General features: G+C 52.6%; 1 protein-coding gene across 1 annotated transcript; it reads right to left on the bottom strand.

Moving 5' to 3' along the window:
• Positions 1-95: 95 nt before the first annotated feature.
• LOC142070052 (IgGFc-binding protein-like) lies at positions 96-10,193 on the bottom strand. Its single transcript, XM_075123024.1, has 4 exons — positions 10,002-10,193; positions 7,497-8,070; positions 5,674-6,272; positions 96-725 (listed from the first exon to the last, which is right to left on the bottom strand). The coding sequence occupies exons 1-4, from the start codon at positions 10,191-10,193 to the stop codon at positions 96-98; spliced, it is 1,995 nt and encodes a 664-aa protein (XP_074979125.1).
• Between the last annotated feature and the right edge of the window lie 4,963 nt (positions 10,194-15,156).

Here is a 15,156-nt window from a genome sequence, read left to right as displayed (position 1 = left end):
ATGTCCCCACTTCCCCTGTTTTTTGAAAGGCTCTGCCTATGACACAAGGGTTAGCAGTTCTGATTCCACCCAGCAGAGGGTGCTGGTGCATGTGCTCACTGGCCAGTTTTTGATTGTATTGAACTTATATATAGCAACATGTTCACGAAGTGACACTTACTGCAGAATGAGGCCGATCTCCACTGCCCTATCCGGATGCCCCTGGCCTGGCAGGCTGTCACATAGGCACTGATTGCGCTGCACAGAGTGTCACGATGACCCTTGTAGTGGCAGGTGTCAAAGACACAATCATCAAAGAAGGGAGCTGGGTCGATGGCCCCGTGGCACTGTCTGAATGGCCCGTTCTGTTGGGTGAGGATCCCGCAGTACTGTTGTCCCTTGTAGGTTTGTTTCTGAGCCTCACTGCAGACTGAGCAGTCCCCAGTGCAACTAGACGAGCACCCTGGGACATCACCAACCTTCCAGCTGTCAGCGAACTGAATCTCATCAGATGTCTGAGTTCCATCCTTCATGGTCAGATCGTCGCTTGGGTCCTCATTGGCATTGCCACAGAGGCCGCAGACAGCGTTGGCGTACGTATTGGGTATGATGACCCGGGCATAGCTGTACCAGTCGAAGCTCACTCTCAGGTCGAAGTTGGTCTTGATGAAACCATGAACACCACTGATGTAGGCCTTGAACTTGTGCTGGTGGGAGAAGGGCAGGTCCACAAAAACACCATCCACCTGGAAAAGACATGACGTGGACAGTCAATGGTCTATTCACAGAATCACAGAATATCAGGGTTGGAAGGGACCTCAGGAGGTCATCCAGTCCAACCCCCTGCTCAAAGCAGGACCAATCCCCAACTAAATCATCCCAGCCAGGGCTTTGTCAAGCCTCTAAGGAAGGAGATTCCACCACCTCCCTAGGTAATGCATTCCAGTGTTTCACCACCCTCCTAGTGAAAAAGTTTTTCCTGACATCCAACCTAAACCTCCCCCACTGCAACTTGAGACCATTACTCTTTGTTCTGTCATCAGCTACCACTGAGAACAGTCTAGATCCATCCTCTTTGGAACCCCCTTTCAGGTAGTTGAAAGCAGCTATCAAATCCCCCCTCATTCTTCTCTTCTGCAGACTTCCCAGTTCCCTCAGCCTCTCCTCATAAATCATGTGTTCCACCCCCCTAATAAATCTTTAGATAGTTTATTATAGGATTGGCTACCTGGGCTAAGTGACAGGTCCTTTGGGAGTGGCTGTAGCCTGAATGTGGTTTTGAATTTTGGTGTGAGGAACCATCTATCACAAGGTAGCAGACAGACTGGACTACCCACAGGGACTGGCTGTGACTCCATGGTTAGGCTGTTGTAGTGTGTGAGGAGTTTACACTTGATATTTGGTGGGTGAAATCTAAGTACAGAACTCACAACCATAGGCACCGACTTCGTGGGTGCTCCACGGCTGGAGCACCCATGGGGAACAATTGGTGGGTGCTCTGCACCCACCGGCAGCTCACCGCCCCGCCCTCCCACCCCATCTCACCTCCGCCTCCACCTCCTCCCCTGAGCATGCCGTATCCCCGCTTCTCCCCCGAGCTCTCAGTGCTTGATGCCGCAAAACAGCTGTTTCACAGCAGCAAGCGCTGGGAGGGAAGGGGGAGGAGGAGAAACGCAGCGCACTCCGGGAAGAGGCGGGGCCAGGGCGGGAATTTGGGGAAGGAGTCCAATAGGAGCAGGGAGGGGGCAGAGTTGGGGTGGGGACTTTGGGGAAGGGGTTGGAATGGGGACAGGGCAGGGGCGGGAGGAGGTGGGGTGGGGTGGAGTCAGGGCGGGGCTGGGGCAAGGGGGGGGATGAGCACCCACCGGTGCCGGGAAAAGTTGGCACCTATGCTCATAACCAGTTTGTGGTCTGTGCCCTGGTTTTTAGCAGTCTGCCTGAGGTTGATACTCATGTTCTTGAGCCACTGCAGGACAGCTTGGCACCAGGTTCTGAATATTGATAGAAACAACAGAGAAATTGAGAGAGCTGAAACCTAGGCTCTCATTTGGGAAGTCTAATAGAAATAATAGGGCTGTCTTCCTCTCGTGAACCCTCAAATAGGGTATAACACCCAAGGGTACCATTTGGGAGCTCAGAGTTTGCTGAAACTACGTGGCTGGCCTCTCCTCTACTCCAGGGTGTCAGGGTGAAGACAAAGAATTTGGCTGATGCCACAAGGGCTGCAGAACTCAGGAGCTTGGACATTTGGATCAAACACTCGGGTAGGTTCTCCTCTGAGTGTTAACAGCAGCGTTCAGAGGCTGAACTGAAAAAATACACCACAACTTCAGTTGGTTTTAAACCGCAATTGAATTTGTCCAGGTTTTCTCACCAAAATGAACCCCCTTGGCACTTTTGATCAGGTTGAACAAAACGTTTGGAATATTCAAAATTACACTTTGAAACAAAAGGTTGACTCAGATGGACCTCAAGTGCTTATATACAAATGCACAAAGCCATGAAAACAAGCAGGGAGAACTGGAGGTCCTGGTGATGTCAAGGAATTATGACGTGATTGGAATAACAGAGACTTGGTGGGATAACTCACATGACTGGAGTACTGTCATGGATGGTTATAAACTGTTCAGGAAGGACAGGCAGGGCAGAAAAGGTGGGGGAGTAGCACTGTATGTAAGGGAGCAGTATGACTGCTCAGAGCTTCGGTATGAAACTGCAGAAAAACCTGAGTGTCTCTGGATTAAGTTTAGAAGTGTGAGCAACAAGAGTGATGTAGTGGTGGGAGTCTGCTATAGACCACCGGACCAGGGGGATGAGGTGGTTGAGGCTTTCTTCCGGCAGCTCGCAGAAGCTACTAGATCGCACGCCCTGGTTCTCATGGGTGACTTTAATTTTCCTGATATCTGCTGGGAGAGCAATACAGCAGTGCATAGACAATCAAGGAAGTTTTTGGAAAGTGTAGGGGACAATTTCCTGGTGCAAGTGCTAGAGGAGCCAACTACGGGGGGAGCTTTTCTTGACCTGCTGCTCACAAACCGGGTAGAATTAGTGGGGGAAGCAAAAGTGGATGGGAATCTGGGAGGCAGTGACCATGAGTTGGTTGAGTTCAGGATCCTGACACAGGGAAGAAAGGAAAGCAGCAGGATACGGACCCTGGACTTCAGGAAAGCAGACTTCGACTCCCTCATGGAACAGATGGGTACGATCCCCTGGGGGACTAACATGAAGGGGAAAGGAGTCCAGGAGAGCTGGTTGTATTTCAAGGAATCCCTGTTGAGGTTACAGGGACAAACCATCCCGATGTGTCGAAAGAATAGTAAATATGGCAGGCGACCAGCTTGGCTTAACGGTGAAATCCTAGCGGATCTTAAACATAAAAAAGAAGCTTACAAGAAGTGGAAGGTTGGACATATGACCAGGGAAGAGTAGAAAAATATTGCTTGGGCATGTAGGAATGAAATCAGTAGGGCCAAATCGCACCTGGAACTGCAGCTAGCGAGAGATGTCAAGAGTAACAAGAAGGGTTTCTTCAGGTATGTTGGCAACAAGAAGAAAGCCAAGGAAAGTGTGGGCCCCTTAATGAATGAGGGAGGCAACCTAGTGACAGAGGATGTGGAAAAAGCTAATGTATTCAATGCTTTTTTTGCCTCTGTCTTCACGAACAAGGTCAGCTCCCAGACTGCTGCACTGGGCATCACAAAATGGGGAATAGATGGCCAGCCCTCTGTGGAGAAAGAGGTGGTTAGGGACTATTTAGAAAAGCTGGACGTGCACAAGTCCATGGGACCGGACGAGTTGCATCCGAGAGTGCTAAAGGAATTGGCGGCTGTGATTGCAGAGCCATTGGCCATTATCTTTGAAAACTCGTGGCGAATGGGGGAAGTCCCGGATGACTGGAAAAAGGCTAATGTAGTGCCAATCTTTAAAAAAGGGAAGAAGGAGGATCCTGGGAACTACAGGCCAGTCAGCCTCACCTCAGTCCCTGGAAAAATCATGGAGCAGGTCCTCAAACAATCAATCCTGAAGCACTTACAGGAGAGGAAACTGATCAGGAACAGTCAGCATGGATTCACCAAGGGAAGGTCATGCCTGACTAATCTAATTGCCTTCTATGATGAGATTACTGGTTCTGTGGATGAAGGGAAAGCAGTGGATGTATTGTTTCTTGACTTTAGCAAAGCTTTTGACACCGTCTCCCACAGTATTCTTGTCAGCAAGTTAAAGAAGTATGGGCTGGATGAATGCACTATAAGGTGGGTAGAAAGTTGGCTAGATTGTCGGGCTCAACGGGTAGTGATCAATGGCTCCATGTCTAGTTGGCAGCCGGTGTCAAGTGGAGTGCCCCAGGGGTCGGTCCTAGGGCCGGTTTTCTTCAATATCTTCATAAATGATCTGGAGGATGGTGTGGATTGCACTCTCAGCAAATTTGCGGATGATACTAAACTGGGAGGAGTGGTAGATACGCTGGAGGGGAGGGATAGGATACAGAGGGACCCAGACAAATTGGAGGATTGGGCCAAAAGAAATCTGATGAGGTTCAATAAGGATAAGTGCAGGGTCCTGCACTTAGGACGGAAAAACCCAATGCACAGCTACAGACTAGGGACCGAATGGCTAGGCAGCAGTTCTGTGTAAAAGGACCTAGGGGTGACATTGGACGAGAAGCTGGATATGAGTCAGCAGTGTGCCCTTGTTGCCAAGAAGGCCAATGGCATTTTGGGATGTATAAGTAGGGGCATAGCGAGCAGATCGAGGGACGTGATCGTTCCCCTCTATTCGACATTGGTGAGGCCTCATCTGTGTCCAGTTTTGGGCCCCACACTACAAGAAGGATGTGGATAAATTGGAGAGAGTCCAGCGAAGGGCAACAAAAATGATTAGGGGTCTGGAACACATGAATTATGAGGAGAGGCTGAGGGAACTGGGATTGTTTAGTCTGCAGAAGAGAAGAATGAGGGGGGATTTGATAGCTGCTTTCAACTACCTGAGAGGTGGTTCCAGAGAGGATGGTTCTAGACTGTTCTCAGTGGTAGAAGAGGACAGGACAAGGAGTAATGGTCTCAAGTTGCCGTGGGGGAGGTTTAGGTTGGATATTAGGAAAAACTTTTTCACTAGGAGGGTGGTGAAACACTGGAATGCGTTACCTAGGGAGGTGGTAGAATCTCCTTCCTTAGAAGTTTTTAAGGTCAGGCTTGACAAAGCCCTGGCTGGGATGATTTAATTGGGGATTGGTCCTGCTTTGAGCAGGGGGTTGGACTAGATGACCTCCTGAGGTCCCTTCCAACCCTGATATTCTATGATTCTGTGACCTCTCGAGGTCCCACTCAGCCCCCCTTTCAATGAGTCTATGACACTGGCAGACAATGGCAGTGGGGCTGAGCAACCTGAAAAGGGACCAAACGTGACAATAAAAAAGAAAGGAAGATGAAAAACAAAGTGGATCCAGTTTGCATTTCTAGTGCCCGTCAAACATTTTTTCAAAAACCAAATCATTCCACCCCAAATGTAATCATTTTCATGAATTTCTTCCCACCGAATAAAGGTCTTTTTTCAACCAAATATTTGTATGTGAAAATATTCAACTAGTTCAAACTCTGGTATGGGAAGATGGAAACCACCCGGGTTGTGTTTCCAGGATATAGACTAGACAGCAAAATTTCAGAAGTGATCCCAATAATACCTCTGCATCCCTACCTGCATCTTGCGTGGATGATCCTGGCTCATGCTGATGGTCACATTGTAGACCACTAAGGTCACTGTTTTGGTGAAGGACACGGCCTTACTGCCTCGGTTGTTATTCTCCACTTTGACGTAGAACGGGGTGAGTGTGGGGTCCTCGGAGCAGAGAGCTGCGAACTGGTAGATGCAGGTGCCTTGGAAATCATACTTCTTCCCATCAAAGGTGGTGTAGTGAGGGTCTCCAGTACCTATGCAGGTGGAGTAGGTAGTTGCCTTACATCGGTGGGCACCATTCACAATGACACATCTCTCATTGCTCTTGCAGCTGGTTTTCTGGCAAACCACCGTGCCCAGGCTGGGGTCACATCTGCACCGAGAGCGGCAGTTCTCATCGGCCCAGAACTCCTCGCTGGGTTTGTAGTATCGGCCATTGTAGTCACATCCGCAGCTCCCCACAGGGACGCACTGGCCAGCACTAAAGACGTAACCGTTGTCACACTGGCAGGTCTCCACACAGGGCTCCTGACAGGAGGAGGGGACAGTTCGGTTGGAGCAGCTGGCTGGGCAGGCGTTCCCACAGGCCTCATAGTGGCTGTTCTCAGGGCAGGGCAGGACTGTCAGGGGGTCAGAGAGGGGGAGATTGCAGTGAACTAAATAACCTGCCTAGAGACAGTGAGAGCTACAGACAGATTGGTACATGTGAGCAGCACCGAGTGCATTATCCACCTTGCAGGATGCTGTATGAGCCAACAGGGATGGGCCAGGGAATTAATTCCCATATGCAGACAATGAAAGGTCATGCACAATGTTCACTGTTCTCTGCATGTCTGCAGCCAAAGCTCCTGGCACTGGGAGCCAGGCAGATCTCAGCAGCCAAGGAGAAGCAGAGATTGGGTGTAAAAATAACTTAGTGCTGTAGGAAGCAGGGCAGGGGGCTCAGTACAGGGACATGGTGCCACAGGAAATAGTGGTGATGGGCTCACTGGGGGGCGCCGTGCTGCAGTGGGCGGGGCGGGGGTTCAGTAGGGGGTGCCATGCTGCAGGGGGCGGGACAGGGAGTTCAGTAGGGGGCACCGTGCTGCAAGGGGTCCAGTAGGGGGTGCCGTGCTGCAGGGGGCGGGGCGGGGGGGTCAGTAGGGGGCGCCGTGCTGCAGGGGGCGGGGCAGGGGGCTCAGTAGGGGGCGCTGTGCTCCAGGGGGCGGGGCAGGAATTCAGTAGGGGGCGCTGTGCTGCAGGGGGTTCAGTAGGGGGCGCCGTGCTGCAGGGGGCGGGGCGGGGGGTTCAGTAGGGGGCACAGTGCTCCAGGGGGCGGGGCAGGTGGTTCAGTAGGGGGCGCCGTGCTGCAGGGGGCGGTGCAGGTGGTTCGGTAGGGGGCGCAGTGCTGCAGGGGGCGGGGCAGGTGGTTCGGTAGGGGGCGCCATGCTGCAGGGTGCGGGGCAGGGAGTTCAGTAGGGGGCGCCGTGCTGCAGGGGGTCCAGTAGGGGGTGCCGTGCTGCAGGGGGCAGGGCAGGGGGCTCAGTAGGGGGCGCCGTGCTGCAGGGGGTTCAGTAGGGGGCGCCGTGCTGCAGGGGGCGGGGCGGGGGGTTCAGTAGGGGGCACAGTGTTCCAGGGGGCGGGGCAGGTGGTTCAGTAGGGGGCGCCGTGCTGCAGGGGGCGGGGCAGGTGGTTCGGTAGGGGGCGCTCTCCCCTCAGTGTCAGTGCTGACCCCAATGCCCAAGGATTCTGCACGTTCCCTCTCCACACTCACATCCCTCCCCATCTGCCCCATCAACGGAGGGAAACAACAGACTAGCCCTATTCCCTCCGTATCAATAAGGAAAACAAGCTGCCGTGCTCACCACAGCCGGAGGGCGTCCTCCAGTCATAGACAGTGACCGCGTGCTCCCGGCAGGCGTCCGCGTAGGCCTCCAGTGCCTGGCACAGGATGCTCTTGTCGCCCTCATTCAGACACACGTTGTAGACGCAGCTGTGGAAGAACTCGTCAGGATTCACTCTGGGGTGACACTCTCTGAAGGGCCCTCCTATCGCTTTGCTGATCCCCCCGCAGTGACTGTCCCCCCCGTAGAGCTGCCTCTTGCTCTCCTCACACACTGGACATTTCCCCTGGCAGGAATCCCTGCAGGCGGGGTCTGAGTCCTCCACTCTCCAACTACCAACCCAGGCCAGGACGGAAGAGGCTTTGGTGCCGTTGGAGAGCGTCTCTTCATCGTCACTGTCACCATTGAAATTCCCACACAGCCCGCAAGTGCTCCCAAAATAGCTGCTGGCGAGAGTCACGATCACAGCCCAGTCGCTGTCATACCCCACCTGGAGCCCGAAATCCGTCTTCAGGGTGGGACGTCTCTCACTCTGGGAGAGCTTGATTTTCCCAGCTTCCAGGGTGACCGGCAGGCTGACGCTCTTGTCGTTTAACTAACAAAAGAGAAGGGGGAAGAAACGGAGGCTTTATTGCTCTTTCCATAACACTCGCTCTTACTGCCACTGTGAGCTCTCTGGGTAACGATTCACTGCCACAAATATCCAAAAAACCAACCAAGGCAAAAGACAAGGGAAAAATTCACTGCCAAAAAACTTTGTGAATGCAGGGTTAATATTACCCAGCGCTGGCTTGTGCCCTCCCGGAATCTAGACTGTGGCTAAACTTAAACGCCTGAAAACCAGGAAATAAAAAGTTAAAGTAATGGCCACTAGTTCTTACATTATGCTTTTTCATTAGTAGAGCTTGAAGTGCATTTCTAAGGGGGTCTGTATCATAATCCCCATTTTACAGAAGGGAAAACTGGATCACATAGCAGAAATGTGACTCACTCACCATCATTCAGCAGGCCAGCAGGCAATGCCAGCAATAACACTCAAGTCTTTTGAATGCTCTAGCCACTAGGCCACACTGCTCTGCCCAGCCTGGAACTGGGAGCTAGACCCCACCTGAGGTCAGATTAAACCAGGTAAACTCAATTTAGGGTAATTCAGTACCATAGTTTGAGCCGCGGGTGTGCAGAAAAACACAACACAAGAACAGGCAAACCGGAGCGATTGGCCCTTTGGTTCTGGAACCCCTCTGCACAGATCTGGTCGCCCCATCTCAAAAATGGTATCTTGGAATTGGGAAAGGTGCAGAGAAGGGAAACAAAAATGATTAGGGTTGTGGAACAGCTTCCAGTGGAGGAGAGATTAAGAAGACTGGGACTGTTCAGCTTGGAGAAGAGACAACTAAGGGGGGATCTGGTAGAGGTGTATAAAATCCTGATTGGTGCAGAGAAAGTGAGTAAAGTGTTATTTACCCCTTCACGTAACACAAAAACTGGGAGTCACCTGATGAAATTAATTGGCGGCAGGTTTAATGCAAATAAGAGGAAGTACCTCTTCACACAACACACAATGTGTGGAACTTGTTGCCAGGGGATGTTGTGAAGGCCAAAAGTATAACTGGGTTCAGAAAAGAATCTGCTAAGTTCATGAAGGATAAGGCCATCAATGGCTATTAGCCATGAGGGTCAGGGACGCAGCCCTATGCTCCAGTGTCCCTAAACCTCAAACTTTCAGAAGCATCTGGCACTGGTCACTGTCAGAGACAGGATTCCAGTCTAGGTGGACCATTAGTCTGACCCACTATGGCTGTTCTTATGGGCAAACTACTCCAAATTCACACCACTGTCTCTACCCCAGCCTCGAACAAGCATACTAAGTGAGCTGTAGCTCACAAAAGCTTATGCTCAAATAAATTGGTTAGTCTCTAAGGGGCCACAAGTACTCCTTTTCTTTTTACTAATTTTCAAGACAATCTGAGCATGCATGTGGATTCTAGAGCACTTTGAAACACTAGAAATGTGACGTTTCCAAATCAAAATGTTTGGGAACTTTCGTTGTAGGAAAAATTCTGATATTTCAATTTCATCTCGATTTGTAATGGCAGCAAACATTAAAACATCCAGACTTTCCTCAGGGGACTGAAATGCTGATTTTCGCTCAGCTGTCTCCACTTCTGAAGTTTTTCACTCCCGTACAGTGTGGGTGGAGGGCTACTTACAGAAAAACACTGTATTATATGTAGAATGGGATGAATTTTGGGGGAATTGCTAAAGCGCATTTGGGGCCTATTCTAGAGGTAGGATTTGAACAAGGATCTTTTGTTTCCTGGCTGAGAACCCTAAAGAATGGGCTAAAAACGGGCCATGCAGCAACTCCTTCAGCCATTTTGTGACTGGCTAAAACCGTCTGTGTCAAATTCAGGACTAGGTTTGGATTGACCGAAACTGCCTCTTTTGTTTAATGAAGTATTTATCTGAAAAAATGTGCCCAGTTCTAATTAGAAGTGAAAAAGTGAACCGAGCCAGACAACTCACTCTGACTTCTCCACCCTCTCCCTTGTAGATGGATATGTTGTAGCCATAGACTTGGATGGTGGCCAACCCAAGGTTGGAACTGTCCTGTTTCCCCATGTTGCTGTTCTTCTCCTTGATGGTGAAGGGCTCCAGGGTGGGGTCACGGCCACAGTACTTGGCTATGGTATAGGTGCAGGTGTCTTGGACGTCCATGGTCAAACCATCAAAGGTAAAGTACTGGGAGGTCAGGGACCCCTGGCAGGTTCCCATGTAGTCATGGAAGCATATTGCCTGGCCGTTCTTAATCCTGCATGTTTCCTTCTCCCGGCAATTCAGCGTTCTGCATGGATCTGAAAAAAAACATAATCTCCAATGGATTTTGCTGTGGAGTGAGGCCTGACATGGCCCCAGTGCTCAACAGAACCAGCTGGTGTGCCAGGCGTGGGATGGGCAACAGAACCCAGGGGCTGATCCAGATGAAGCTGAGCAACTGCAGCTCCCACTAACCTCACAGACTTCAAGGCCAGAAGGGACCATCATGATCATCTAGTCCAACCTCCTGCACATCACAGGCCACAGAACCTTACCCGCCCACTCGTATAACCAACTCCTAACCTCTGTCTGAGTTACTGACGTCCTCAAATCATGATTTAAAGACTTCAAGGGACAGAGAATCTGCCATTTACTCTAGTTCAAACCAGCAAGTGACCAGTGCCCCATGCTGCCGGGAAAGGCAACCCCTACCCCCACCCCCAGCGATTCTCTGCAAATCTGACCTAGGGGAAAATTCCTTCCCAACCCCAAATATGGTGATAATTAGACCTTGTGTGTGTGGGCAAGACCCATCAGCCAGACACCTGGGAAAGAATTCTCTATCATAACTCAGAGCTCTCCCCATCTAGTGTCCCATCACCGGCAGTTGGAGACATTTGCTATCAGCAGTCACTGATGGACCACACACCATTGTGGGCAGTCTCATCATACCATCCCCTCCATAAACTTAGTCTCAAAACAAGTTAGGTTTTTTGTCCCCACTGCTCCCCTTGGGAGCCTGTTCCAGAACTTCACTCCTCTGGTGGTTAGAAACCTTCATTTAATTTCAAGCCTAAACTTATTCATGGCCAGTTTATGGTCATTTGTTCTTGTGTCAGCATTGACCCTTAAATGACTCCTCTCCCACCCTGGTGTTTATCTCTTTGCCTTATTTATAGAGAACAATCCTGAGGTTGAATCAAGGGGAGAGAAGGAGGGTGCTAAGGAGAGGTGGAGAGAATCCACGACACGGTACTCACCACTGGCACAAATGGCTGGGGAGCCATACGCCTTCTGGTTTCCGATCCCAACGCTCAGCAGGCCGAAGGGGGAGCTGGCGTGCTCCACGTTATGGACCTGGAACCCTTTGCCGAGGCTGTATTCAGCCCAAGAGTATTCTGTGCCTGCAACTGGCCTCCACAGGACATTGCGCAGTGGTCTCTTATTGACGGTGACCCCTGCGGACTCCGATGTCTTGGCGATGATCAGTGCGTAGTTCTCAAACTCTTTGTGTCCGTAGATGTGATAGGACTGGCAGTAGCTTGAGACGGCTGGGATGGCCATGAAGAATGGGTTGTATCTGATGTTTCCTTTGGTCCCACCATCGCAGAAGAAGATGACTTGGATCCCAGCGCTAGCGGAGAAGTACAAGGCATTGGAGCTAGGGATTCTGTACTGCACAGCCTTCGCAGCTAGCAGCTCCCTACTGCTCTTGCTCATCCCAACTTGAACTTCCACCTCAGTTGCTTGGGAGGTGGAGACATAGACGATATCAGACTGCATCTCAAAGGACAACGGGGGCACGATGAAGGTGGTCCCCCAGCTGGAGACAGGCAGGAGCTGCTCAGACACGTGGTCACACTGGATGGATCTTGTCACACAGGTGTGTCCAACGTAGACAGCCACAGGCTTCTGGGAAATGATTTTTGTGCCGGATATGTCCACTGGGCTCTGCAGCTGGACAGCCTGGTTTGCCTCCAGCTTGATGGTAAGCCTGCTCCCTCCGAGGTGCGTCTTTCCTTGGAAAATGACAGCCCCTTTCAGGTGCACATCAACTGTCGTGGGGCCCTCCCAGGCCACAATGGCAACCTCTCCATAGCGATCCATTCTCATGGTCGGCGTGACAACATAATATTCCATTCCCAAACTCTGCACTGGGTAGACAGGGGTGGTGTCGGCCGAGTTGGGTTTGGAGTTGAGAGAGAGGACGGAGACATCATAGTCAGCCCGGACAACGACTGTGTTGTCGAAGACTTTGGCCCCTACCATCTCAGCATTGGGTGGGATTATCACCGTTGCAGTCTGGCCAGCATTCACCTGGAGAGACACCCTGAGTGCTGGCTTCTTCATGGAGATGGTGATCGATGTGGCCGGGGCATAGCCTGTGATGAGTAGCCGGAAGTCACTGTTGAGTGTTTGTTGTAAGCCATTCTGCATGAAGGCCGTGATGAATTCTCTTCCAAGAAGTCTTGGAGGGGAAGACCCCAGAATTTCCCCAGATACCACACTGAGAGGAAGGTTAGGCATGCCTGGAGAGACAAGTGGAAGAAGAAGACAGCTGTTGTTCTAGGAGTTGCATTACTGATCATGGCCCACAGAACAAGAGGATGAGTTTTTGAACTAAGCATAAGACAAGCAACAGCAGATGGATACAGACAGACACGGAAGAACAAGGGAACAGCCAATGAGACAACACCACTCAGCATGGCGGGTTGTCAGATGACCAGCAGCGTAACCATTGTCAAGATTTTTGTAGTCCTCATGGCAGGACTTGAAGGTGGAGAATGTGCTGGCTTTGTGAAGGTTTGCAGGGCGCTCCTGCCAACCATACAGGGCAGCGTCGGGGAAAGCACAAAGGGGCTTGTTTGGAAATTGGTACAGGAGCCCATCACATGCTCTGATAAATGGAGTTATTGTCATTTGGTGCCAGCTCCATTACCACTCAGCCTACACTTAGAGCCAGGGGAGGCTGAATGGTTTATAAAGAGACCCATGGCCGTTGCCGTGAACTGAAGCACTAAGACAAATCCACAAGGATCTGCTGGCTAGTGCTGTCTGTTATTGCCGAGTGTTTGGAGACCTGGGCAAATGAGGAACAAGAGTCATGTGGTCAAGGCCCTAAACGGGGCTCAGCAACCTGGGTTTAGTCCCCAGCTCTTCTTGGATCAGCACTGACTGCAAGGGAAGCGCAACCCCAAATAAGTCCCCCCACCCTGCTCCCTGCAGCACAATGCCCCCTTCGCAATCTCTGGAGCCCAGAAATCACTGCTTAGCCTCCCCAGCCCCACTCCCTGCAGCCCCCTGCTGATTCCCTGCCCCACTCCCCACAGCACAGCGCCCCCTGCTGATCCTCTGGCCCCACTCCCCACAGCTCAGCGGCCCCTGCTCAGCCCCTGCCCCACTCCTCAGTGCACAGCACCCCCGGCTCAGCCCCCGCCCCACTCCCCAGTGCACAGCGCCCCCTGCTGATCCCCCGCCCCACTCCTCACAGCACAGCACTCCCTGCTCAACCCCTGCCCCACACCCCACAGACAGCGACCCCTGCTCAGCCCCTGGCCCACTCCCCAGTGCACAGTGCCCCTGGCTCAGCCCCCACCCCACTCCCTAGTGCACAGCACCCCCTGCTGAACTCTCGCCCCACTCCTCACAGCACAGCACCCCCTGCTGATCCCACGCCCCACTCCCCACAGCACAGTGCCCCCTGCTCAGGCCCCGCCCCACTCCCCACAGCACAGCGCCTCATTCTGAGCCCCCACACCACTCCCCACAGCACAGCGCCCCCTGCTGATCCCCCGCCCCACTCCTCACAGCACAGCGCCCTCTGCTCAGCCCCCGCCCCACTCCCCAGTGCACAGCGCCCCCGGCTCAGCCCCCGCCCCACTCCCCAGTGCACAGCACCCCCTGCTGAACTCCCGCCCCACTCCCCACAGCACAGCGCCTCATTCTGAGCCCCCACACCACTCCCCACAGCACAGCGCCCCCTGCTGATCCCCTGCCCCACTCCTCACAGCACAGCGCCCTCTGCTCAGCCCCCGCCCCACTCCCCAGTGCACAGTGCCCCCTGCTGAACTCCCGCCCGACTCCCCACAGCACAGCGCCCCCTGCTCAGCCCCCGCCCCACTCCCCACAGCACAGCACCCCCTGCTCAGGCCCTGCCCCACTCCCTACAGCACAGTGCCCCATGCTGAGCCCCTGCCCCACTCCGCACAGCACAGCGCCCCCTGCTGAGCCTCCCATCCTGCTCCCTGCAGCATGGCGAGCCCCGTCAGGACTCCTGGGTTCTATCCTGGATCTGGGAGGAGAGTGGGGGCCAAGTAAAAGCTACATGACCCCAAACTCCTGGGCATCACCCACAAGTTAGGTGATGAGCTTCTCATGCTGCGAAGAAAATGACAGAGGTGCCTTTGTGAGCCCTGGATCACTCACCCCAGAGCACGAACATCCTGGCCCACAGGAGCAGCTTCGCCTTTCCGAGCCCCATGTCCGAGCGCATTGTCCAGCGGCTGGAAGACACATCTCGAATTAATGGCGAGCACATGGCGCATTGCACAGAAACGGCCCAGGGCCGAGATTCCCTGATGCAGCCCCTGAGGCTGGGAAGAAATGTCCTCCCATGGTCCGGTTTTTATCACAGACTTAGCTGCTCTTACAGAGGCAAGGTTGCCTGATGAGTAGCCTGCCGGGCTAGAGGGTGCGAGTCGAGGTTCTATTCCTGACACTGCTCAGGTGATTTTTGGTAAGTGATGCCCCTCCTCATGCCTCAGTTGCCCATCTGTACAAGGGGGATAATGATACTGCCCTCCTTTGTAAAGCGCTTTGAGATCTACTGGTGAACGGCACTGGATGTTATTATGTAGCTTAGATACTTATGTGGCCTTCCATTAGCAAAGCACCTCACAGTCATCATGGTGCTTACCCTGGGGGTACAGGGAAGTGCTGGTGTCCCCAGGACACAGGGAGGCTAAGTGACTTGCTCAAGGATACCCTGAAAGTCTGTAGCTTAGTAAAGACTTGATGCCATTGCACCTAAGAGATAGGTTAGTGTCCTAACCACTAGTGCCCCTTTAGGAAGCATCATACCCAGTTTTTCACCTGTGGCACTCAAAGCACTTTACAAAGGCAGCTGTGAGCATTATCTCTATTT

The sequence above is a fragment of the Caretta caretta genome, chromosome 24, assembly GCF_965140235.1.
Source record: "Caretta caretta isolate rCarCar2 chromosome 24, rCarCar1.hap1, whole genome shotgun sequence".
NCBI classification, from domain to species: Eukaryota; Metazoa; Chordata; order Testudines; family Cheloniidae; genus Caretta; species Caretta caretta.
This window is presented reverse-complemented; position numbering and strand designations above follow the sequence as displayed.